Source organism: Ostrinia nubilalis, chromosome 23, assembly GCF_963855985.1.
Source record: "Ostrinia nubilalis chromosome 23, ilOstNubi1.1, whole genome shotgun sequence".
NCBI classification, from domain to species: domain Eukaryota; kingdom Metazoa; phylum Arthropoda; class Insecta; order Lepidoptera; family Crambidae; genus Ostrinia; species Ostrinia nubilalis.
This window is the reverse complement of record NC_087110.1, coordinates 2,243,434-2,269,638: the sequence shown is the minus strand read 5'-3', so window position 1 is coordinate 2,269,638 and position 26,205 is coordinate 2,243,434. Positions and strand designations below refer to the sequence as shown.

General features: G+C 37.9%; 2 protein-coding genes and 1 long non-coding RNA gene across 4 annotated transcripts; 2 read left to right on the top strand and 1 right to left on the bottom strand.

Moving 5' to 3' along the window:
• Window positions 1–564: 564 nt before the first annotated feature.
• Window positions 565–3,365, top strand: LOC135083312 (uncharacterized). The gene is made up of 2 exons (XR_010259568.1): window positions 565–1,151; window positions 1,870–3,365. It is a non-coding gene; the product is annotated as an uncharacterized LOC135083312 (long non-coding RNA).
• A 372-nt stretch (window positions 3,366–3,737) lies between these two features.
• Window positions 3,738–14,728, bottom strand: LOC135083482 (PRKCA-binding protein). Of its 2 annotated transcripts, XM_063978220.1 has the most exons (11): window positions 14,609–14,698; window positions 14,351–14,500; window positions 10,755–10,866; window positions 10,188–10,316; window positions 9,526–9,699; window positions 9,394–9,452; window positions 7,862–8,036; window positions 6,873–7,066; window positions 5,569–5,721; window positions 4,831–4,933; window positions 3,738–4,180 (listed from the first exon to the last, which is right to left on the bottom strand). In XM_063978220.1, exons 2-11 carry the CDS (start codon window positions 14,446–14,448, stop codon window positions 3,833–3,835), a joined length of 1,545 nt encoding a protein of 514 aa, XP_063834290.1. In that variant the 5' UTR covers window positions 14,449–14,500; window positions 14,609–14,698; the 3' UTR covers window positions 3,738–3,832. The 2 variants fall into 2 exon arrangements, with proteins under 2 accessions (XP_063834290.1, XP_063834291.1); XM_063978221.1 differs by lacking the exon at window positions 14,351–14,500 and having other exon boundaries at window positions 14,609–14,728.
• A 3,766-nt stretch (window positions 14,729–18,494) lies between these two features.
• Window positions 18,495–24,253, top strand: LOC135083241 (uncharacterized). The gene is made up of 8 exons (XM_063977980.1): window positions 18,495–20,794; window positions 21,309–21,336; window positions 21,973–22,077; window positions 22,188–22,304; window positions 22,384–22,517; window positions 22,604–22,678; window positions 22,765–22,836; window positions 22,923–24,253. Exons 2-8 carry the CDS (start codon window positions 21,332–21,334, stop codon window positions 23,120–23,122), a joined length of 708 nt encoding a protein of 235 aa, XP_063834050.1. The 5' UTR covers window positions 18,495–20,794; window positions 21,309–21,331; the 3' UTR covers window positions 23,123–24,253.
• Window positions 24,254–26,205: the final 1,952 nt, after the last annotated feature.

Here is a 26,205-nt window from a genome sequence, read left to right as displayed (position 1 = left end):
GAACGAGCGGACGCACTTTCGCACTAATATTCTCAATGAAACGAAAATATTATGATAAATTGTTACAAAATATGAAAATACCTAACTTATTATTAAATACTTATTAAACATACCCAATGGTACAATATTTAACGGTTATGTATTATGAAAAATCAACTGGTAGTAGGTAAATATTAGTGTGCAAACTTTTGTTAAAAACAGTGAAATCAAAACGTTTAATATGAAAGATTATCGAGGCCTACCTAGGTAATTGCATTTTTTTCCAACATAGGTTAAAAGCACAAATGCGATTTGTAACTCAATAAATAAAATTTAAATAAACTCACATTATTTTCCATGTTGGGTCGTATCTTGTATTTTCTTGAGACAGTCTCGACACAGGTCGTTCATTCGTTTCAGCCGAATGACCTCCACTGCTGGACAAAGGCTCCACAAAGACCGGTCCTGTGCCGCCCGCATCCAGGCACCTTCCGTAACCTTCACCAGATCGTCGGTCCTCCTAGTGGGAGGCCTGCCCACACTACACTACACTACACTACACAGGTTCAGTCCACGTCTATCCACGACAACTGCCCGAGCAAAAATGATCCGATTCGCCATTTTGAACTAACGGTGTTGCCAGTAAAAATATTGTTAGGCTTTGTTTGCACCATGGAAAAGCGCACAAATAATAAGAGGGGTGATAAAAAACACAATAGTTATAACTAAAAACTAATTTGATTAGGTATGTTAATACGCAGAAAATAGAAAATCGAAAAAGCGCTTCAGGACTCAATTTTCTTTAAATATCCCGTAATCTACTAGGTAGACCGACGATCTGGTAAAGGTCGCGGGAAGAGCCTGGATTCATCGTGGAAAACCTTGGGGGAGGTCATTTGGCTGAAACGAATTTTTGGAGGAAATTTGGAGGACGTCATTTGGCTGAAACGAACGAGTGAACGATCCCGTAATTTTATAGAAACCTAACACCTCCAAATTCTATTAGATTTTAAATCGAGTTTGAGTCTTCCATCCCTTCGACTACCTAGGGCGCTACCAGAATAAGGCTCCTAGTTTTAATAAGATGCTGCCCGCCGCTTTATATCGGCTGACCGCCACTCGCGCGCACAGTCCGCCGTTAGTGTCGTACCAAAATGACGCGACTTGTTGTGGTGAGTGATTGCCTTTACGTTTTATTGATATTACATTGTTAATTAGTAGAGTCAGTGCTGTGTGCGGCGAATTTAAAGGGGTTCCTGGTTCGAATCCGGGATAGGACAAAATGGGTGTCGTGTGAAAATTTGAATATAATGTTTTTCCATTTGCCATTTTCATTCCGTAGTGTTAATTATTTCTAGTGCTTTATTTTGTGTTTGTGAAAAGTGAAAAAAATTTTTTTTTTTAGATATTTCCAACATAATACATTCCATTATTTTAGATATTTTCTTTGTAAAAACTATGCAAATTGTCTCTACTTTTTAATGATCAGGGGTTGAGCTTTCTCTTCAACACCCTCTTTGTCTAAAACTTCGTCATTTACTTCACTTAAATCTAAATAAGTTGTTACCAAATATACTGATTTTAGTGTAACTGTTGTATGCCAAATTATATCATTGTTACCACCAAACGTCCTCTAGGAAAAGTATAGTGTGGGCCAAATCCTCCATTTTCATCTGATGAATTCTAGTGGGCCGTGTTTCCGCTCTAAATGACCTGTGGGTTTAGTATGTTTACATCAAACGTCGTCGAGTGAGAGCGTACAAAAATTACCATTAAATGTATGAGGGATTGTACAGCGCCCCTTGCGGAAACTTTCAAGAACTAAAATCTCATATATTTTTGCCCTCTGATAATATGACCTAATTGACTTACCTTTACATACATTTCCAGATTGGCTTGCTGCTCACCTTACACCTTACCAATGCCACACTCGACAAACTAGACATCCACAAGCTGGCAGACGCTGCCACAGCCAAGCTTCACTCCTTGAAAGAAACAGTACACACTCTAAAAGAAAACGCTGCGTACAACATCAAGCACTTCGCAGATGATATCGACCTTAACAACCTCCACAAACTAGACGTCCTACAGATAGGACCAGCTCTAAAGAAGAAGTATGCCCTTCTAAAAGAACTTTACCACAAACCAGCGACCAAAGTCAACGTGGTTCACATCTACGGTGATGAATTGAGCTCGCATTTTGATCACGCACCTTTCATAAAGTACAAGGAATACGTAGATGATCACGGTCATCACCATCATCATCATGGGCACCATCATAACCATTTCCATGATCTGCCGTATGCGTTGAAAAGGATCGGCGTTTGATTGGTGAATAATTAATGCCAATTTGACTGCAGCTTTAACTTACATTTTGAAAAACTCGTTTTCACATAATTTTACGTCCGTATTCACAAACTGCGTTTTCCGGTACGTGGCCTCTATTCCAGAACCTTGCTGCCCCATCGGCCGTCAGTTCTGCGTACTATGTGCCCTGCCCACTGCCACTTCAGCTTGCTGATCCGTCGGGCTATGTCAGCGACTTTAGTTCGTTTACGGATCTCCTTATTTCTGATTCGATCTCGTAAAGAAACACCGAGCATAGCCCTCTCCATAGCACGCTGTGCAACTTTGAGCTTCTGTATAAGGCCTATAGTGAGGGGCCACGTTTCCGAGCCATAAGTCATCACAGGTAACACACATGGAGGCCACGTACCGGAAAACGCAGCGTGGGACGTCCACCCACAAGGTGGACCGACGACCTGATAAAGGTAGCGGGAAGGCGCTGGATGCAGGCCGCTACCAACCGTGCGATGTGGAAGTCATTGGGGGAGGCCTATGTTCAGCAGTGGACGTCCTGTGGCTGAAATGATGATGATGATGATGATGATGATTCACAAACACTACTATGAGGTTTCACAGTGCGCGTGGACGGACTGGGTGATATACGAACCAAAAAGAGCTGTATTCAACGCTGTGCGTACGGTTTGCTGCTTCACTTAAGCAAGCATCGTTTGTGAATACGGGTGTTAGTGCCTGTCAAGTTTGAATCAATCAAAATTGTTATTTATTTCAAGTTTCTAAATACCGTTATGTTGTATTGATTGGCCATCTTTTTGCCAATTTCTTCTCTGATTAGTATTGTACTTGTTAAATTGTTTTTCTATTTTGTAATGAGTGTTTTAAAATGATAGTTTTTTAGTATCTTTTCGTGGCCATTATGAACGGGTAGGTTTGTTAAGAAATACCAAATTGTTAAGTTAGGTGCGATGTAAATAGACTGTTCTTTCTTGGGTGTGTGGATTGGATGTATTATAAGTTTATAAGTAAGAGCACGTTATTTAATATTACAATTTTTGTAAACAATAAATAACCTTTTTTTAAAACATGCTTTTATTATCTGCTTTTACTCGTGTAGAAAATCGATTTGACTCGTCTAAAAAATCGAGTGAGTGACTTAATGTAACTGTCCCATCGAGTTATTCCCATCCGATCCCCTGCAACCGATCCCGTGGTGGATTGGTTTTATTTATAATTAATTTGTTTTCCCATCGGATCCCCTGTGTAGCGGATCAAGAATAAATGTGTTCTTAAAAGAGACTTTCAAATCTATGACTTTGATTCTGGATTCTGCCTTGAAATCATGTCTGAAAGAACTAAAAGTGAGATTAAAATAATATTGTTATGTTTCATCCTTAGTTTGTTACCAATTTTAAAGCAAATAAACTCTAGTCTATTCTAGAAGACAGAAATTGAGATAGGTACGCATTATAAATTGTTTAATATATTTCAAACTATCTATTACAAAATACAACACATTATCTAACAATACTTCACGATTAACAACGATAAATTACTTTGCAATATTAAGATCACTCATCAGCTTGTCAAAAACATCATCTGTAGTACTCATGGGAAGAAAATCATCCATCAATCCATTCTGGAACTCCCCAAACTCCTCCGTAGATGTATCGGCTAATCCCAGCTCTGTCAAAAGCGTCAGATTGTCAGTATTATCACTTTTGACAGTCCCGTCGAGCGTGTCAGAACTGTCAAAGCCTGGTAGCAAAGTTTCTGATGACTCTGTGAAGTCCTTGTGTTTGCTTTGCCTTCTCTTGCGGATTTTGGTGTCTTTCTCCGAGTCTGACAGATCGTGGTATTCTTGCAACTCTTTCGCGTATTCTATTTCTTCTTCGTCATCCTGAGAAGATATGAAACTAAGTAGGCTTTCGTATTTATTATTGACTAGCTTTCCGCCCGCGGCTTCGCCCGCGTGGAATTTTGTCTGTCACAGAAAAACTTTATCGCGCGCGTCCCTGTTTCAAAAACCGGGATAAAAACTATCCTATGTTCTTTCCCGGGACTCAAACTATCTCTATGCCAAATTTCATCAAAATCGGTTGCGAGGTTTAAGCGGGAAAGCGTAACAGACAGACAGACAGACAGAGTTACTTTCGCATTTATAATATTAGTTGGGATTAGTTGGGATATACCTAAGTATTTGACAATTATTTGTTGAAAATATAACTTAAAACAGATTGTAAGTACTTGCATCTTAAAGTAAACACGTTACTTAAAAAACAAAACTGTTTTTTGTCTGTCGATTTTTTCAGATTTATTTTCAACCGAAACTAGACTGATTGTGACTATGGTAGACTATCAGAAAAGTATGGCACACAATTTTCCGAGCAAAGTCACGTATAATTATTAGACTTGCGACTTTGGAAATAGTTTTTTAACTCTAGTATTTTCTCGGCAATCAATGTGTTAAGGAAAGTTGTGCAATGATCAGTATTAGAACAAAATATAAATAGAAACATCTGTCTGGTGGTTGAATGTGTGGTTTCTTACCTGAATGATTTGAGCCGTGGATTTGTATTGGAAAGCGTTCTGAGATAGATCTACTTCCACCGGGAATAGAGTCGCATTGTCTTTCAGTTGATCGGCAGTTTCACTAAAACAAATAAGGCATTTCATAGTGAAATGAAATAGTTTCATTCAGTACATAGGCCCTTTCCAGGGCACTTATACACGTCCCAAATATAGCTTACCCTACCACCACTTCGGGACTGGTGTTGAGAAGAAGTGGAAGAAAGTTAGATTTTGGATTGTTAGGTTTTGGATAATCAGGTTTTGGAAAGTTTGGTGTTTCAAAGTTAGGTTTTTTAAAGGTAGGTTTCCGAAGATTAGGATATTGAAAGTTAGGTTTTCAAAAGTTTGATTTTCGAAAGTTAAATTTTGGTTATTTAAGTTTTGGAAAGTTAGGTTTCTAAAGGTTAGATTTTCGTAAGTTAGGTTTTCGAAAAGTAGGATTTTAATGTTTGGTTTCTTAAAATTTGGTTTTTGGGAGCATGGTTTATGAAGTAGGTAAACAGAATGGAAACGATAAGTGATAGTAGGTAGATAGGTAGGTAGTTTATTTCTAATTTTTTATATCTTAAAAAAAATTGGTTACTGATTCTGAAAGTGCTTCAAGATTTTTATCAAATTGATTCCTTCCGAAAATTCAATGTTTACAGCTTCATCACAATCATTATTATGATCATCACAATCATAATCATGACAATGACGAACATGAAGAATACTTACTTGTGGTAGACCGCTAGCCCGTTGATGAACCTTCTCAGCTGATATGCCACGTCTTGCGTCTTTTTATTCTCCAGCAATTCAAGCTTGACTAGCACATCTGATCTGAGACGGGCGAACCTGGCTCTCGCTTCTTGACGGCAGCGTAGGATTAGTCTAGAACAGAAATAGAAAAACATAGCAAATGATTCAGTCAACGGTAATCTGTTGAGTCCAGTCCAGTTTAACTTTCCCCCGGGACAAACTTGACCTTCACTGGTTGGGTTTTTATTGGCGGTCAAGCTGTAGATCCTGGCTACACAGGAGTGGCAACGGTGGGAACGAGAGGTGGGAATAGTCCCGTAACTATTTACCTACAAGGTGGAACGACAACCTCATAGGCTGGTTTTAGTGTCACGCGGACTGTCAGTGCGGATTACTCTGCACAGCCGATCTGTATGAACTGCTAGGGAGCGGAGCGGGTCTTCCGGACCGCATTACTCTAAAACGCTTCCTAGAAGTTCATACGGATTGGCCGTGCGGAGGGAGTCAGCACCGGACGGTCCGCGTGACTCTAAAACCAGCCATAAAGGTGGCAGGAAGACGCTGGATGCAGGCCGCTACCAACCGGTCAATATGGAAATCATTGGGGGAGTCTGGAGGCCTATGTTCAGCAGTGGACGTCCTATGGTTGAAATAATGATGACGATGAGAATTATTGAGTCGGTGACGTTTTTATAGCGTTCTTTTGCCATAAGCATCTATGGGAGAACCGTAGCTTGACAGCTCAAAATTATCAATTGCTAAAGCCTGGTCCATGAGCACGTAGAATTTTGTCCAATGACCCCAAGCTACCCATCCTTATCGCTCGCGCGTAATTATGTTGCTGTCGCGCTCGCACAGTCACTGCGGGCGCCCGTCGCACAGTCGCGACAGCAATATAATTACGCGCGAGCGATAAGGATGGGTAGCTTGGGGTCATTGGACAAAATTCTACGTGTTCACGGACCAGGCTTTAACTAATAATATTAATGGCTACAAGCACTATTTAACTCATCTATGTTCATAAGTACTTATGTAGTTCCCAAAATATTGTGTCAGTAGACAAGAGTGCTCATAGGGTAAAAGCTTAGGGATTCAAACAAAAACAAATGTCAATAGTGACTGTATTTCTTGCGCTACTTCTTCTCAGCACTGGCCCATTTATTATCCCGAAGCAGTGGTAGGGTTAATACTGGGACGTGTAAAAATTCTTTTTGAAAGCCTATTTGAAAAATTTATTTATTAAGTTTTATGAGTTTTAATGAATACATACGCTCAAAACTCACCGGTATTCATAATTCCCAGTCTCCACCCTATACAAGGGTTCCTGCAGAGCGTTGTAGCCGTACTCCTCATCATCCATCTCCTTCACCTTTAGGCAGTATGATAGGTACTCGAACTTGGTATCGGCGTATTTCCTGATCGTCAGCTTTGTGTCTGGTATAGCCTTGTTGAGATATGTGCCCATGTCTGCTAGAATCTGAGGATATTAGTTCCTTTAATTTTTGTTGGCATAGCTCGTAGAGATGATGGCTGGGGCAGAAAATTTCTCGAGTGTCTGCCACGGGCCGGAAGATACAGTGTGGGCAGGCCTTCCACTAGATGAACCGACGATTTGGTGAAGGTCGCGGGTAGAACCTGAATGTGGGCGGCGCAGGACCGGTCGTTATGGAAATCCTTGGGGGAGGCCTTTGTCTAGTGGACGTAATTTGGCTGAAACGAACGAACGAAACCTGTGTTGGGTTGGGAATAAGTGAAACCTGATAAGTATTCGTTATTGATTCAGGAAAACATTATTGAAAATAAGTCATTTAAGATACGATAAATAAATGGAATACTTAAGTACCTACATAACTTTCACCACCTGCCTTATTTCCGGAAACAATCCTTTTTAGGGAATAAATATTATGTTAATAAATAACTGTGGTTTGAAGCCACTCTCACAAACCGGGTCTTAAGGCTTTCAACAGGTACTGGTAAGGATTATAATTATAGCAAGTTCATCCTACATTTCGGAACAAGGAAGCTTTTTGATTGCTCATAAATGGTACGTTAATTAGAAGCTTCCCAATTGGTACCTTCACAGATTGATCAGGGTCGGCACTGGTCCAGTAAACTGCACCAAGATTACCGGTTTCAAAGCCTCAGCATCTCTCCAGATCCCTATGGTACAATCCCAACTAGCTGTAAGTCTTGGACGATCTCAGCCTACTCACCGAGTTATCAAAAGCTATGATCATAATCACTATGATGATGTTAAATCACTAATACTTACCGGTTTTAGAGCCTTCAGCATCTTGATCCCATCCCTTTCCAGCTCCCTATGGTACTGCCCGAACTTGCTGAAAGCTTCAGAAGCGCGCGCTTGAGGCTCCCTCACTCCTATCGCGGCAAAGATGTCGCCCAGAGATTTGTAAGTTTGGAGCAGGTCAAAGTATGCTTTTAGCATCCTAGGAGGAACAAAAGATGACCATTACTAATGAGGTCTATCGTATTTGTCACTCGCTGTAGTGGCTAAGATTAAGACTCTTAGACTGTTTGAGGACTTGTCGCATTTGCATACACCAGGATGGCGTTCTGTCACTCTCCAGTGGTGCCAATTAAGTACAAAAATGGTCGCCCTCAATACACTGAAATACAGAATGCATACCATACTGGTTGAAATACATCAAATCCCCTTTGTTTTTTTAACGGGCAAACAATCGTCAACATAAAGTATTGCCTGTAGAATTCAGAAAGTTTTTCGAGCTAAACCTAAGTGTGTAGGTACATCCTAGCTTAGTCAGAAAATATTTAAATAATTTTAAACATGCGGAGAAAGGCCTGCTGGACAAAGGCCTCCCCCAAGGATTTCCAGGGAGGCCTTTGTCCAGCAGTGGACGTCTTTCGGCTGAAACGAACGAAACATACGGATACCAGTTACTTAACTACGTACGAACGAACGAACGAAACATACGGATACCTTAACTATAAGTATATCCAATATAGCTTGATTAGAATGACGGCTGTCAAACGAATGTGACTAGTGATGGGTATGTTTCGTACGGTTCACATAGATGTATCGATAAGTTTTCGAAAAAATGATATGAAAAAATGCACCCAATTTTTCTTCATATATCTTTATTCATAAAAATGACAATTATGATTTAAATTTAAAGACAGTAAACCTAAGTAGATGTACAACCTAAGTCGTAGTCATTATCATCAGTGTTCTTCAGTGGTTTTTTCCTCTCGCTAGAGGGCGGTGGGCATCTCTTCTAGAGCAACGGTGCTATGAATACCCAAAAAATTACCGGTGATTGATTTCCGATGTTTGATTATTTAAGAATGAAATGTTTTTTGGTTTTTAATAGTGAACATTTAGAAAAACGTATAACTTGACTTAAATATGTTAAAAAATTAGTTAGAAAAAAAATTTGTTACATATGTTAAAAGAATAGTTTTAATTTAATATGACATTTGTCGATATGTCCCAACACTAACATTTTTGTAACTCGAGATAACCTTGTAGAGACGTCGTTAATACTCTAGCTTCATTTTTATGATTTCGAATTTACTACTTATTGGTGTAATTTAACGCTGCATTTACACGAAATTATCATTTTTATTGGAAGTACTGTCGTCGAAAATATTGTTTGTAGGTCAGACGTCAATTATTTCTTGTCCGCCAATATTTAGCTCTCATTGATCGCTACTACAAAGTTATGTCGTTACTTTTGATGACAGCTGTCATTCTAATCAAGCTATATTGGATAGACTATAGGAATAAAATTTGAAGTAGGTTAGTTAATATTTTGTAACACTCACCGCTTTGCATGTTCGACTAATCTTTTGTATGTGGTCTCAGTGTCTCGAAGTTCGTCCAGCTGGGAAAAGAATTTTAAACATTTTAATTTTGTTTTAATTTTCAATTTTGTTAAATATTTATGTCCCACTTACCCTGGCCACCAAAGTATCGTTGCAGAGAATAGCCCGGGAGAGTCCCAATGCGTCTGCAGCGCCAGAAGACATATTCTCCACCAGCCTATGCTTCATCTTCTTCATTATTATGTCCAGGGACTTCCCCTGTTTCGGGTCCGCGTGCAGTTTGTTATAGTTTATTGTTACTTCGTCCTAAAATATTGCAAAATTACACGTATTTTTAGTTTTTTACTACCACTAGGTCGACCGACAATCTAGCGGAGGTCGTGGGAGGTGCCTGGATGCGGGTGGCGTAGGACCGGGCGTAGTGGAAATCCTTGGAGAAGGCCTTTGTCCAAAGTGGACGTCATTTGGCTAAAACCAACACTTATTTTTAGAAAGAATATAAATAATTTAAAATTTTCTCCCTAAGTCATTTGGGCCAGCACGGAGAGTGAAGGTCAAGTCATCATGATCATCATCATTTCATCTACAGGACGTCCACTACTGAAGTACCGAACATAGGCCTCCCCTAATGTTTTCCAGATTGGCCGGTTGGTAGCGACCTGCATTTAGCACCTTCCTACTACCTTTATGAGGGCGTCTGTCCCCCTTTTTCCTGGTAAACTAAAGAGGGTCAAGCAGTGATTATGACGATGATGATGACTCTTAAAAATCTGATGAAATAATAACGTTTTTACCTTAGCTGATTGTATCATCTTGGCCACCTCCACTTTGGTCTTTCCTTTGACGGACTGTCCATTTACCCCCACCAACTCGTCCCCACTTTGGAGCGTCCCATCTTTTGACGCTGGCGTATTGTCGAATATCTGAAAGAAATCATTATTTTGTCAGTTTTTATGGTGTGTGGAAATTGCGATCGCCATTGAACTAAAGTCTGGTCGCCGAGCACGTAGAATTTCGGCCAATGACCCCAAGATACCTATCCTTATCGCTCGCGCGTAATTATATTGCTGTCGCGACTGTCCGACGGGCGGCAGCAGTGAGTTTTCGGTGACCGGACGGAGTATGGTTTTGGATAAGAAAAGTAACAATGGGTCAAAGTGCTACAATAAATTGAGGAATATAGTGAAAATGTAGAGCTAAAATGAATTGTGGGTCTTTAGCACGAAGTGACCTACATTTTTGTTTCCAAGATTCAAGTGCTTCACGACGCCAAAAAAGGGATTTCGTTTGTTAGATTCTTTCTTGTTACTTAAAGGAGCTGTAGAGTTTGTTTTAATGCAAATAAATAATGTTTTACTTACCTGGACAATATACAGGCATGGACACAAAGGCGCTCCGCCCCCTATGCTGATTCCTATGAGGTTCTTCTCATCTTTGCTTAGCGCCACACTACCCGATGTTACTGTCATACCCCTGGAATGACAGTTGAAGATATGTCAGAAAATGTATTACAGAAAAAAAGATGACATTCCCAATGGATTATATTATATTTTTAGAGTATAGTTCATTCGCATCAATGTGGAATTTTGATATAAATTATAGTGAACATAATGACAAATATTATTTTTTCACAGGAATTTAGTATACTCAATGACGACGAAGGAATTATGTTTTTTACAATACGTTTGATGTAGATTGGCACTGGCTGCTAAAAACTAAGTGGTTTTCAGTATCTACAAAAAACATCTATTCGTGATTGCGGTGATTTAATAAAAAACAAAATGATTTGCCAACTATTTTATTTTATTCTAATATTAAAATCTATTGAACTCTGGCCGTTTTATACTATCTAGCTCCAACTACACTTCTAGCGGTTCTAGCATCACCTGAAAAAAGAAATCACACGTTGGTTTAATTCTACATTGGTCTAAAATGTACTAGCCAATAGCGATAAATTGAAAAACTAATTGACTACACTCAGTGACATAAAAATCGAAACATCTTCGCGTTTTCACAAACGTGTCCAAAAATATTAAACTGATGGATACGGGACTATTCCCACCTCTCGTTCCCACCGCTGCAACTCCTGTGTAACCAGGATCTACAGCTTGACCGCCAATAAAACCCCAACCAGTGAAGGTCAAGATTGTCCCGGGGGAAAGTTAAACTGTTATTGAATTATCACACTGCACCGCGCTCCGCCGCGGTACGCGGGACGACAGATTTAATCATTGTATGCAAGTACCTACCTCAGTTTGTATAGAAAACACGCGCGGCACAACACACTGACAACGCGTCTGCGCGCGGGATTAGTTACATGTAATCACGCGGACCGCGGCGGAGCGCGGTGCAGTGTGATAATCGCCTTAAGGTTCGACTTCCCTTCATTGCTTGATGTACTGAAGGAGTAAGAAGCTCTATAATTGCAAATGGAGGATTTGGCCTACACTCTTTCTCTACGTGAGTTGGGGACATAGATACATAATGTAGAGACTGGGATGCTTACATGAAAATATCATGGTGTTTCGATTTTTGTGACTTTGAGCATTTCTATGTTATTTTACTTACATGAGATCTTGATGTAGTATGTTGTATCTTTCTTGACGTAAATCGTTGAAGATGCAATCTGGGTTTTCAGTGATTTCTTTGGCTTCTCTATATGAAAACAAGTAGTTAATTTAGTATGCTCAGTCTAAAGATTTGTATTGACAACGTAATGTAGACCCAACTGTACCTACATTAGGCGTAACATGTTGATCGTGTCATCGCCCTTATTAGTAGCGAAATAAGAAAGTCCTTTGCAGTACAAATGTTAAGCTTAATGTGCCGTCGAGTGTACAGTCACACGCTGGCTGAGTTGCACCACCTTAACCTTAACTGTGACTATAACTTTAATCGGTGTTTTTGTATGGACTTTGACAGACAGAAAGTAAGATGGTGCCATCCCAGAGTAAGTGTACTTGAGTAAAAACTAGATAAGTATTATTCTACTAAACAAGATGAATGTGGATGTGGTTTGAATTGAAGTAACAAAACAATATTTTGACTCTACATTTATCTTACGAAATATAATTTTGCAAAACTATGGATAGATCTGCGTTAATATCCTTTGATTTTATTATTTAAATCATGTCCATAGAATTTGGCAAAAGGTTTCTAAATTCGCATATATCTGTCCGTAGCCGCCTTTTGCGACATCTTCGTTGAAGAATCGGAGTAGTCCTATTCTTCACTGGATACATTTTATTTTAATGCCTAGTGACATGTTTTGTTTATTATTTCTATAGCATGTGCAGACAGACAGTCATAGTAAACTCATTTGAATACAGACCATATTAATGTAAATCCGCTATTGCTCAACAAAGTCCTTGGGCTAGGACGTGTGTCATACTGTAGTGGCGAAAACCGACCTTACTGTTTTAAACGAGGGTTCAAGGCGTCTGTACACCACAACTATTTAAGTACTACAGGTCTAGCGCTTAAACTGAGTCACTGGCTTGAGGTATGGGAGCGGCATGGGACTTCATGGGAGGGTGTTTTTGTAACGTCAAACGTCAGCGAGACTTCAGATGTGCTTCAGATTTGTATGCTCCGTCCCATAATTTCCGTGCTTTTAAGCGATTTTAGTAGCTCATAAGATAGGCCCCCTTAATTATTGATATTTATTGTCCGTGGTGCATAATCTTTTCTTATAGGTTTTAAACCTTTGTTTGTCACCTGTCATCCGCTTTGCAATGGAGGGAAGTCGAACCTTAACTTCGAACTCCTCCTATGTTCTTCCGATTAATTTCGTTGCGGGTCCAATGACAGTTTAACTTTCCCACGGGACAAACTTGACCTTCATTGGTTGGGTTTTTATGGCGGTCAAGCTGTAGATCCTGGCTACACAGGAGTTGCAGTGGTGGGAACGAGAGGTGGGAATAGTCCCGTGTCCCATAATTATGTCAATTTCACCTCTCATGCCGCTCCCTCAGGCACTGACTTAGTTAAGCACTTATAATTACAGAAACAAAAGGCGGATTATCACTAGATACACTTGGAAGCTAAGGTTCTTTTTTTTTTCAATTTTACCCTAGCCTAGATTTCCGATTTTACTTCAGTTTTGTAACATGTGTCAAATAGCAAAAAACCTAGTTTGTTTACAAAAAAATGGGGTTAAAAGTCAAGCATTTCAAATAATTGTCTACAAAAACACACAAAAACAATACTTACTCTTCAACCACGATGTTATTTTCATCTTTGGGTGGTTCTGGAACTGGTATTGAAGCACTAGACAAATCAATTTTAATATTGTATTATTAACATTATTATTAAACGTATTAAATTTAATTTCGTTTGTTATTTTATTTACCTTTCTTCAACTGGTAACAATAATACAGATTTGATTAGTTTCTCGTCGGTTTTACTGTTTGAAGAAACAAATAAGTAAATATTTTAACTAAAATCAAAATAGGTGCCTACTTAAATCTAACATGTAGAGTGTAGATTAACCAAACTGTTAATGTCACACCTTTATGTGTGTAAAAATTGAAATTAATAAACTAAGTAATTCTGTTTAACACTAATTTCTATTTGTTAGTTAGGTAACGCTTGAACGCACAAAACAGCTGTAAAAATAGAGGAATTTTGACTTTGAGATTAGTAAATCATCTAGGAGAAGGGCAGGGTTATTTTTACGGCAATTTTTTTTGAAGAGGGTGAAATAACGTAATCTCGACGTACTGCAATTATTTAATGATATAAAATTAATTTGTTCTAGATGACGTGTCCAATGCACTCAAATACGTCGCCTAATTAAATTAATGTATTTGATATTTTATTGCTTGTTGGCCTTACACCCATGCTTACACCAATGTAGGTAAGCTAAGCAGAATCTTAACCTTATTTAGTTGGTTAGTCCCATAATCTAAAATATAAACTAAAAGCAGTTAACAAAATAAACATGTTTACGGTTTACATCTTATCCTCGAACATGTTGTGCCCCAACAGTGAATGGAACTGGGGGTACATCCTGGGGTCGTGGAAGTCGAAAATTGGGCTCTCCGGCTGCCACATTTATCGAAGAACACACCAAAACAAACTCTTTACAACAAACGAAAATCAAACACTGCAAAATAAAGGAAGGATGTCACTGATAACAAGGGCCAGATAAGAACTGACATTTAAAAAGCTAAACTTATTATTTGTGCCTTCAAAATGTAGCTAAATTACTCACATTTTGTCCTCCTCAAAAAAGAAGTCGTCGTCGTATTCTTGCATCATTTTTCACGAAATACAATCACAAAACACAACTGGATGCGACGTGTGGTTTGTTGTCAAAATTATTGATTTTTCCCGGGTGTCAGTCACGACGAGGGTGTCGGTAAAACAGCACGGGATGACGTTGTGTCGACGAATCAGGAGCGGGGGCGTTTGGCGCGAAAAAGTTTAATGATTAAAAAGATTTTCATTGTTTTTTCTAAAGCTTCCTGACTTGAGCATGGCCAGTGTCAAATTTAAAAAAAATGTTTAATCTTTCTTTGGTAGGCAACGAAATCTATATCTATATCTATATACACTATAATACACTCGACGTCAAATAAATCGCACCTCCCGTGACAAACATTTTCAAACGTATGCATCCCCACTTCCCACCAATATTGGTACCATTTAAAAGCCTAGTTCTAACCTTCATTTCATTAAAGGAAAGGTTTCTTTAGAAGGATCCAGAGTCACTTCTTCAAAAAATAGGTAGTTACGCTAGAGCCAACTTTTATGGCTATAAAACTGTTAAGTTGGGTTTAATTGCTATCCATCTATTAAAGAGGACACGTGAGATCATTATTCGGTTTTATAACCATAAAAATTGGTCTAATTGATCCCATAGGTGGGCCCATTTATGGTATACCATAAATGTGACTTGAAAAAATACCTCACCTTGGGCCCACCTATGGGATCAATTAGACCAATTTTATGTGTTAATCATTTATTAAGAAATTAAATGTGTTTTTCTTTAAGAATATTTATTGAGCTTTCAAATAACACCAATATTGTTGGGGCACCATGATTGTGTCAGAAGAAAATCGTTAAAGTTCGCGTCGCGGAAGGTGCGGTTTATTTGATGTTGAGTATATTATAAAGTATATTGTATGTGTCTACTCACGGACATTGCCCGCTGGCGGCGTGACCGGAGGGAGCGGCGAGCGTTCGGCGAACGAACGAGCAATGTTCGGTTCGCGAGCGAACATCTAAGAAGACGATCCTGACGCACTCTCTTCAACGACCTTGCACTAAACGGTCTCGATAATCTTGTAAATTTATACCGAATAGACAATTATTTTCATACAGTCCACTCTTTTCATTTATTAACTTCTACTACACTCACTATCGAAGTAACAGTATGTTTGTAATGAATAGGCTCAAAAAGTACTGGGCCGATTTCGAAAGCTACATTATCCACGAGTAACATAGGCTAAATTTTTCATCATCATCATCATCATTTCAGCCACAGGACGTCCACTGCTGAACATAGGCCTCCCCCAATGCTTTCCATGTTGATCGATTGGTAGCGGCCTGCGTCCAGCGCTTCCCTGCTACCTTTACGATGTCGTCGGTCCACCTTGTAGGTGGACGTCCCACGCTGCGTTTTCCGGTACGCGGCCTCCATTCCAGAACCTTTCTGCCCCATCGGCCGTCAGTTCTGCGTACTATGTGCCCTGCCCATTGCCACTTCAGCTTGCTAATACGTCGGGCTATGTCAGCGACTTTGGTTCGTTTACGGATCTCCTCATTTCTGATTCGATCTCGCAAAGAAACACCAAGCATAGCCCTCTCCATAGCACGCTGTGCAACTTTGAGCTTCTGTATAAGGCTAAATTTTATTTTGGAAAAACATAGGGTTCAGGGGTCCACGCGCGTGAAGCCGCGGGCGGAAAGCTAGTTGATTATAAAGCAGCCTAATACCGATTCACTAATAATCAAGTATTGCGGTAATTCTAGGAGATACTTAATTTCTATCTAATAAAAGCTCAACAGTATTAGATCTAACAGTTTTGAAATCTCTTACATACTTTTCCTCTATTATTGTGACTGAGTTATAATAAGAAACTCATTAGTCATCATTCACATAATACTCAAAGTGGATTAAGCAATAAATACGAGGTCACAGGTCAAAATTATAATATTTGTGAGGAGAACAAAAAAATCTTGCCACATACTCGTAATTTCTATATACTTAGGACGAAAGGACTTGCAGATTGGCTTCACTGCCAGTCGGTGGATGTTGTAACTTGATCGGACGTGTGAAGTAACCGAGCTGAACTGTTTTAAATGTAAAAGTTGCAATAAACAACTTGCCGTACGACCAGTATCGTTTCTCGAGTCACGCGAGTTGGTCTTGCTACACCATACCACAATGAAACTTTTAATTGTGAGTGTTATTTCGTGCTGTGATAACTTGACCTTATTATTTGTAACGATTTTTTAAAGTGTCAATTTCCGAACGTTTTTCGCGCTGTCAAAATTTTCCCGCGCAAATATTGACAGGTTACTTTTTAATTTCCAGTTCCTGGGTGCATGTGGCATGCTATGCCATGCAGCCTCATCCCAAACTCGTGAGCCTCCAGGACCAATCGAGAACTTCATAAGGACTAATTTCGTTGGACATCCCGTAATCCACGATCAGCAAACTTGGATATTTGACCCAGATATTTCTTTAAAAAGAAGGAAGCAGTTCGTGGAACTCAACGGCGATAAATCTGTGTATTTGATTGAACGATTGGGTCTAGGGATAGATGGTCGTGCTGATGAAAGACTGGCGAAGCAGAGACAACGCGATGAAGGACATTTGGGTGGTTTAAACTATTTTCAACCTTAATACTTTTTGCTAGTGCCTTCTTGGTTACAGGGTTTTTGGGGGAGGTTTTAAGAACTTACCTGAACCAAAGAGTTATTGTGTATTGTGGTTACTTGTTATGAAGTGGAAAACGGTGATGAGACAAACTACTGACTGAAGACAAAATAAATAAGTTAATGTATCATTTGTATACACCCAACTACTACTATACATAAACTAACAACAAACATTATGTAAGTTAAAATGTACCTTAGTTAAAATTTTCTGTTATAAAATTAAAACGTGGTGTTTTTAATGTTCCTTTGTTAATTAGAGAGAATAATCGAATCATATTATTTTTGTTTAACGGTGAGTTTCTGGTTAATAATTATTAAGTAATAAAAACATACTACTTAATTTTACTCCAGTTCATTATGTTCCTTCATAATTAATTATCATTTATTTATTTATTTTTCTTTATTCAGAAAACCACAGCTCTTTATAATAATAATAATAATCATCATCATCATCATCATAGTCTCTACTAGCAGGAGAATGATCCTCTCTAATTCACCAGAGGCAAATGGAGGATTTGCAATTTTCGCCATGCTGTCTAGAAGGTTGTTTTTCAATAATTCCCGGAATTGAACCCGGGTTTTCCTGTCATCTCGCCGAAAAATACACGAAATCCAAACATTATCGAAGAGTTTTGTAACAGCAAGGCTTTTAAGTGACGAAAGTGGATCCATGATTCATGTGAAACTTTAAACCAGTTTTGTTAGTTTTAATAATAGCAAATTGCACAAGTTTTGTTGATTTGAGGCAAAAATAATGTTCAAAGATTTGTCTGAAACAAAAATTTAATTTACCCTAAGCTACATGCTTGATGCACAAAAGTAGAGTAAAGTGGCGGACTTAATTTGTATGTTTAGTAAGTATTACCAATTACTAGTAAATAGGTGAACTATAAATATCAGTGTTGCGGCCCTACTCGCGCCTCGTCATATTCTAATAGCAAAATCTACTTCTAATGTAAATGTCACATAACTTTTGTCAGTCAATACTTTATATTGAGAACCATTGTATAAAATCACTTCTCTTTTGGATTCCGATCGAACAACATCAAAATTGTAACGTCTCAAGAATACAACGAAATAAGCAGTTTCCGAGTTTTATTCATAAAATTCCATCGCGTCTGCAAGGCGCGAACATTGGCGACCGTGACAGGACTGCAAATTCGGACAATCTGGAAGATTAATCCAAGGACACCTGGAGTCAGCCGAGCAGTGACGCAGCAAAAGCTCCACCTCGCAGCCTGGATTTCAGATAAGTGCCCTGATTATTCCTTCCTTACATCATCCCAACACCATTAAACCACACCTAAACCTTTTTTATTCCCGAAATCCTATCCAATTTAGTAAAAACTTTCACTTGTGCAAATTGTGTCTACCCCATAATTTTTATTCATTGTTCAAAATATCATCAAATCATTGCAATTTCTCTTATTTTCAAGTAATTAAAGCCAAATCCTAATTGTAATAACGTATCGCGCCAGTAGTTTCCCGGTTTTTAGTATTTTTGCCGAATATTTCAGTTGTGCCAGCGGCCGACCTCAACGAGCCGGCTAACGGGACATCAGCTGATTCAACGCGTCAACACCGGCTTCCTGGCTGCCGTCGGGGCTGAGGGCGTGAGATACGTATTCTTTTTATTATAAATTTGTGTCTTTCTGAGGCGCGGCTTTGTAATTTTGATTTGAACTACCTCGCATAATTATTTTTTATCGTGTAAATTCTTTAAACATTCTATAATTTATTAATTAAACGCATTTCAATACTACAATTTACATTTCAAAACAATATTTTCTTAGTAATTTGACATTTTAATACGAAATAATGACTGATCCAGCCACTTTATCACCGCATTTGGCATCGAGGCATTCGATGTCAAAGGATTTATTAGTAAAACGTAGTTCAATTAAAGGGCAAATTGCTAGATTTAGAAATTACTTAAACAAAGTTACAAAGCAGCCCTCGCTGACGACCATTGAGATTGCTGAATTGTCACTTAAACTCAGCAAGTTCGAGGGTCAGTTGGCCAAATATGACGAGCTGCAAACTCAGATCGAATTAATAAATTCTGAAAATTTGGATTTTGAGATGGACGAGCGTGAACGCATTGAGCAAGACTTTATTTTGTGCATAGCTATGGCAAAGAGTTTCTTAGATGAACAAAATGAATCGAAATTAATAAGTCAAGACAAAAAACGCCGCGAATCTTTATTTTTAGAGGCTCAATCTTTTGACGCAGATTCTAGTGTTCGCCTACCTCAAATCCAAATAGCCAAATTTGACGGATCATATTTCCGCTGGTTAGAGTTCCGCGACACTTTCTCTAATTTAATTCATAACAATGAACGCTTGTCATCCATTCAAAAGTTTCACTATTTGATTTCCTATTTAGAGGGAGATGCAGCTCGTGTTATTTCAAATATTGAGGTGTCTTCTGCCAATTATAATGATGCTTGGCAATTAATTTACCAGCGTTATAATGACAAAAGACTACTCATTAATCATCATCTTAAATCATTGTATAATTTGCAACAGTCGACACGCGAAACTGAAAGTTCCCTACGATTTGTAGTAGATCATGTCACCAAAAACTTGCGTGCCCTAGCCAATCTAGGTCAGCCCACAGAGCACTGGGACACATTAATTATATTTTTCATTTGCTCTAAACTTCATAACCATACTCTCATAAAGTGGGAAGAACAACGTAGCAATTTAGGAGATGTTCCCACCTTAGAACAATTTAAGCAGTTTTTAATTGACCGGGCACACATATTAGAATCTACTAGTCGTAATCAATATAATAATAATTCTAAAAACACAAATAATTACGTAAAATCAATTCAAAATTCAAATTTTAATAGCAATCAATCAACTTTTCAAACAAATTCACATAATGCAACTTTAAATTCCAACAATAATAATTCACACGTCTGTATTATTTGCAACAAAGGTCATAAAATATACGAATGTTCAATTTTTAAATCAAAATCAATACAGGATAGGTTAGTAGACGTTTCTAAATATAAGTTATGTTCGAACTGTTTACGTCAAGGACACCCGGCCCGCGAGTGTCGTATGGGTCCATGTAGGCAGTGTAACGAGCGACATAATACACTACTGCATTCAGTTGATGCCACTAAAGCCAACAATGCTCAAATACAACCATCGGAATCCATTGTCAACTTCTCAACCACCTCACTGTGGCGTGGAGCATATGCTCCAATGTCAAAATGGCCCCGTCTGTGGCGTGGAGCATATGATCCACAAAATGTAGGTTCACATTTCGCGGCACAGCACGCTCAATTTTTATTAGATTGCATTAAGATTACTACAGTACGTTCCTGACGAACCGGGCTGTATAATGATATACGCCTTGGATACGGCCTAGAAGGAAAATAAAAAGTTATCTGTCATCAAAGTTACTCTATTTTCATTACGCACTTTGCCTACTTGCCGCCTTGAGTGAGCTACGTTGGCAGAGTTTTAATACTTGAAATTTGTATTAGATCATAGAACGGTAAATATTCTTCAATTATTTATCTATTTTGTGAGGTTTGTTAGCAATTTTCATTGAAAAAAGCTGTGATGAATGCAAAAGTACCCTAAGTATGAACGACGTCTGTTCCGATTCATTGACTTTTAAATGATCTAAATTACCACTAATCTCTAAATGTTTCTTTTATTAGTTGCAGTATTTATCATTTTAGCTAAATACGTAAACATGAGGCATATTCTGATGTAAAACGTGAGAAATATCAATAAAAGTGTGTAACGGTGTTTTGTGGATCAAATGCTCCAAGCTCACAGACACGGTTTGACATTAGTTTGACATTAGTTTGACATTAGTTTGAAGTTTTTTTTGGTGGGGTGACTAACATGGATTTCCGGTCGTCGGCTTTTTTATTATGACTTTAAATTAATTTGACTATTTATTTTATTGTATTTACGTCTACTTTTTATTTTTATTAACCATTTTGATGCGCTGTTTTATCTATGAAGCGACTTGAAAAGTGCCATTTTTTTCTTTACAGTGAGCTGTTGCTGCGTAGGAAGAATGTCGTGAGTACTTTAATTTTGTTACTTGTTGTCGGATATTTCAGCTATTTTTGTTTTTGCATTTGGTTTATATATTTTTTTTTGCGTTTGGTTCGCATATTTATGCACTACATAAAATCAAAAACGGGATTTTATAAATAAGCATGTTTTTATAAATTTTTTTTCATGTTTTTGCACTAACAACGCACGCACGAAAAAATACCTAAAATAACCATTATTTCATGTTTTTTGAATAAAAAGAGTTTTATATACATTAAGTTCTATACAAGTAATATTTAATTTCATTTTATTCTAAAATTATAATATTTTATTAATTATTTTACATACTAGATACTTTTTAAATCAATTGATTTAAAAAAAAAATTAACTAGGGCACATGATTATATTACTTTACTAAAGTGGAGGCTCATCAAGTGACCAGCAGTGGACTGTAATAGGCTGTTTATGATCCTAATAAATTTCAAATATTATTTTTCACATCTGCCTTGCTCATCTAGTCTAACTCGGTAGACACTGGTCACTCACTAAAATGAAAAATTCGTATTGCACTGTTTTCGCTTAAATGTGCTATTGGTGTGCGGCTGTATATGACGTGGTCTTGACTTTTTTGCACTAAAACATTTATCAAATTTTTTTTAGATCTAACGAAGAAAATTTGCCCTCAACCTCAGGCCAAGGCCAAGGCCGTGGCCGTGGCCGCGGTCGCGGTCGCGGTGCCAATAGAGGCAGAGGTGCTGAGGATCCGTAAGTATCTATATCTGTAATCACTTACTATGGCCCTTTTTAGTGTTTGTTGCGTATGTGTTTTAGTAACAGGTACGAAGGTGAGCTGTATAATTATTTTGTTTTTGCAGGGAAGCACTTCTTACTGTCAGAGCCGCCCGACAAGTTTCGCAAAGACATTTTGCGAACTTGTCGGCGGCCGACAAGGACGACCTTCCCGACGCGCCTCCGCGCAAACGGCGAACTTTGTAAGTACCTACCTTTTTGATATTTTACCTTTATTTGAATGTGCTAGATCAACATGTAATTACTGATTTTTCTGTATAGAAATGCTTCTCCTGAGAGGGAGCTGCCCGAAGTAGTGGATCCACTGCAACCTACGCCGCAAGTGGATCCACTACAGCCATCAACTTCGTGGCAACCGACGCCGCCTCTACAAGTGCCGGCTGACGTCGAGTTTGGTAAATATCATATTATTATTGCGTGCCCACTGCCACTGCAGTGCGCCAAACTTGTAATATTACTAAAATTTATCATTTTTATACAGTTCACAACGAGGAGATTGGCCACGGGTCCAGGGACCCGACGCCGCCTCTACAGGTGCCGGCTGACGTCGAGTTTGGTAAATATCATATTATTATTGCGTGCCCACTGCCACTGCAGTGCGCCAAACTTGTAATATTACTAACATTTATCATTTTTATACAGTTCACAACGAGATTGGCCACGGGTCCAGGGACCCGACGCCGCCTCTACAGGTGCCGGCTGATGTCGAGTTTGGTAAATATCATATTATTATTGCGTGCCCACTGCCACTGCAGTGCGCCAAACTTGTAATATTACTAACATTTATCATTTTTATACAGATCACAACGAGGAGATTGCCGAAAGCGACGCGTCCGTTGATACGGCAGAGGCGGACACAGTACCCAATTCGCCCAGTTCTCTGGACTCTTTGGTTTTCCGCCTGTCAACCACAGAGAACTGGGCGAATGTATGCCGTACGCCCCAAAAAAAAAGAGAGTATTTTAACGACGACATCACAGACTCTGATGCTTCTTGTTAAAATACTCTCTTTTTTTTTATTGTTAGGAAAACAAACAGCATTCTATAGCACATAGAGTTAACAATTAAACTTCACATTCGCCAAAATATCGAATTATCTTCGAAAAAATTTAATGTATCTTACTTAAGAATTAATTCAGCTAAATATACCTTTATGTTTATTAAACTTAATACTTGCTATGCCCTTACAGGGTGCATATGATGTACTACCTAACCATTTACCAACTGTCAAACCACACATATTATCTTCGAAAAAATTTAATGTATCTTAAGAATTAATTCAGCTAAATATACCTTTATGTTTATTAAACTTAATACTTGCTATGCCCTTACAGGGTGCATATGATGTACTACCTAACCATTTACCAACTGTCAAACCACACATGTTATCTTCGAAAAAATTTAATGTATCTTACTTAAGAATTAATTCAGCTAAATATACCTTTATGTTTATTAAACTTAATACTTGCTATGCCCTTACAGGGTGTATATGATGTACTACCTAACCATTTACCAACTGTCAAACCACACATATTATCTTCGAAAAAATTTAATGTATCTTAAGAATTAATTCAGCTAAATATACCTTTATGTTTATTAAACTTAATACTTGCTATGCCCTTACAGGGTGCATATGATGTACTACCTAACCATTTACCAACTGTCAAACCACACATATTATCTTCGAAAAAATTTAATGTATCTTACTTAAGAATTAATTCAGCTAAATATACCTTTATGTTTATTAAACTTAATACTTGCTATGCCCTTACAGGGTGTATATGATGTACTACCTAACCATTTACCAACTGTCAAACCACACATATTATCTTCGAAAAAATTTAATTTATCTCTAGGATGATGCCAATGTAAATAAAATATTATCTAACTAGCTTTTGCCCGCGGCTTCACCCGCGTGAAATTTAATTTGTCACAGATCGTCATAAATTATATAATAGCCTATATTATGTTATTCTGGGTTATAAACAATAATACTGTAAAGTTTCAATCAAAATCCGTTCAGTAGTTTTTGCGTGAAAGAGTAACAAATATCCAGACATCCAAACTTTTGCATTTATAATATTAGTAGGATTTTTTTGCTAGGATGTATGTAAATAAAATATTAACTAATTTTTTCGCCTTTTATTCCTGGAAGGGTAATTTTCCCTCCGCTCCTCTCCGCTCCGCTCCGCTCCTCTCCTCTCCTCTCTGCTCCGCCTTAATGGTGGAAACCGGCCCTTACCTACTTAAAGTAAGTATTTTTAAATGATAGATTCAGATAATTCTTATGAAAAAAAAATCTAATAATAATAATTTATCTTTCAAAATGTTCCAACAATATACTTCTAACATCCCTTTTTAATAAAATAAAATGTCCAGAGACATTAATAATGTGTTTGTGAATAATCATCGGAAGCGACCGGAAGGCGTTATCCATACTACCTTGTCCATTTCGGCCATTTTTGTCTGATTTTGTTAGTATTTATCTCATAAATTTTCGTAAAAATCCTTAGAAACCTTGCAAGATGTTATGTTCAGATTAAACCTAGGTAAATCTAGTTTCTGGAAAATGTAACTTTTACTTACGTTATCAGTTCTAAACATGCAGAAATCCATGTCTTGTAACTACCGATTTGTAAGCAAAAAAACAGACCCATTTTTGTTTATCTCTCATTTAAATTCCATTGTAATTACAAATGAACCACTTATATCCTCGTCTAGCTGATATACTCAAGTTACTGAAAACATATGTTTCAACACTCTAAAGTCTTGGTTCTATCGAATAAATATTTTTATGTCGACCTCAGTTTCGATGGTACTCTGAGTACTTAGTTTTTCTATGAAAGTTTCAAACATGTTTTGTTGAAGATATTTGTATGAAGAGGGTTGGTTTTTTGTATCAAATCTGTTAAAATGTGTGTTGGGGATTAAATGAAATACATAATACAGTCAAATACTCGTTTTTATTACAAAAATACTTAAAACTAAGTATAAATTTTCGTCACAATTATTTGGTGTAGTATACAAGCTTTATTATAACATTTCTGTTGGAAAAACTTATTAAATTAGTACTCTTATCTCATATTTAGTATTCAGTAAAAATATCAGCGCTTAATTCCCACTAGAAGCGGAGATATTAGCGTTTTTATGAACAAAGGCGTAAAAAATACCCTGTCTGTGGTGTTGGAGCATTTGCTCCACACATGCAATGGAGATCGCAAGATGGCGCTTAACATGATAGAGGGAATAAACATAACTTATAATTACCGATAAATATTATAAAAATATTTAAATTAAATGGCAAATGTTTGAATTATTTGTGCTTAAGCAATGGCAGAGAATATAATTATTTTCTGGTACTTGATAACTTCTGCAGTCGTGCTTTTAGGCCTCCTTCTTTTTTCGGCTGGGTTAATGATTTTCGTTCCTCTTGCATTTTTTTGGCTTCTTTTAACTTTTCTTTTATAGCAATCTGAGAAGAAAATACACATGTCATTTTGACTACTGCCCTAATAGAAGTCGCGAATCCAATAACTAAAAAGGCAACTTTAGTTCGAGCCTTATTGGATTCAGGCAGTCAGTCATCTTTCATTACAAAATCATTGCAACAAAAACTATCATTAAATTCTAATCCAACTTCCATCAATGTCATTGGAATTGGAAACAACTCAAGCTCAGTCAATGAAAGCTGTGTTGTTCAACTAAAATCCACTCGTCATAATTACCAAACAAATCTAAATTGCTTTGTTCTTGACGAGCTCACAGGAGTTCTTCCAAAGTCTCCAATCAATTTAAATCAATTAAAATTTCCTAAAAATATTAAATTGGCAGACCCTGATTTTAATCAGCCAGGCCCTATCGATCTTTTAATAGGCGCAGATCTATTTTGGGATGTTCTAATATGTCAACAAAAATCATTAGGAAAAAATAAACCGAAACTAACCGTGCTGTGTGGGGACGGCCGTAAAAGAATACTTTTCCCCACCGCCAACAGGAGGCGTGTCGTAAGAGGCGACAAACTCCTGTAGCACCGGACGGGCAGCAGCGTCTGCGTGCGAAACCAAGCAAAAAAAACTGCGATCG

What these genes read in the sequence shown, in the direction of transcription:
- LOC135083482 (XM_063978220.1), bottom strand. Translation starts at nt 14,448, where the DNA reads ATGTGGCAGCCGGAGAGCCCAATTTTCGACTTCCACGACCCCAGGATG. An exon ending in TGCTGAAGGCTCTAAAACCG is followed by an intron (nt 7,067 to 7,861) that starts GTAAGTATTAGT and finishes TAATATCCTCAG; the next exon opens with ATTCTAGCAGACATGGGCAC. An exon ending in GGGCTAGCGGTCTACCACAA is followed by an intron (nt 4,934 to 5,568) that starts GTAAGTATTCTT and finishes TATTTGTTTTAG; the next exon opens with TGAAACTGCCGATCAACTGA.
- LOC135083241 (XM_063977980.1), top strand. An exon ending in GGCAGAGGTGCTGAGGATCC is followed by an intron (nt 22,078 to 22,187) that starts GTAAGTATCTAT and finishes TTGTTTTTGCAG; the next exon opens with GGAAGCACTTCTTACTGTCA. An exon ending in GCCGGCTGACGTCGAGTTTG is followed by an intron (nt 22,679 to 22,764) that starts GTAAATATCATA and finishes ATTTTTATACAG; the next exon opens with TTCACAACGAGATTGGCCAC.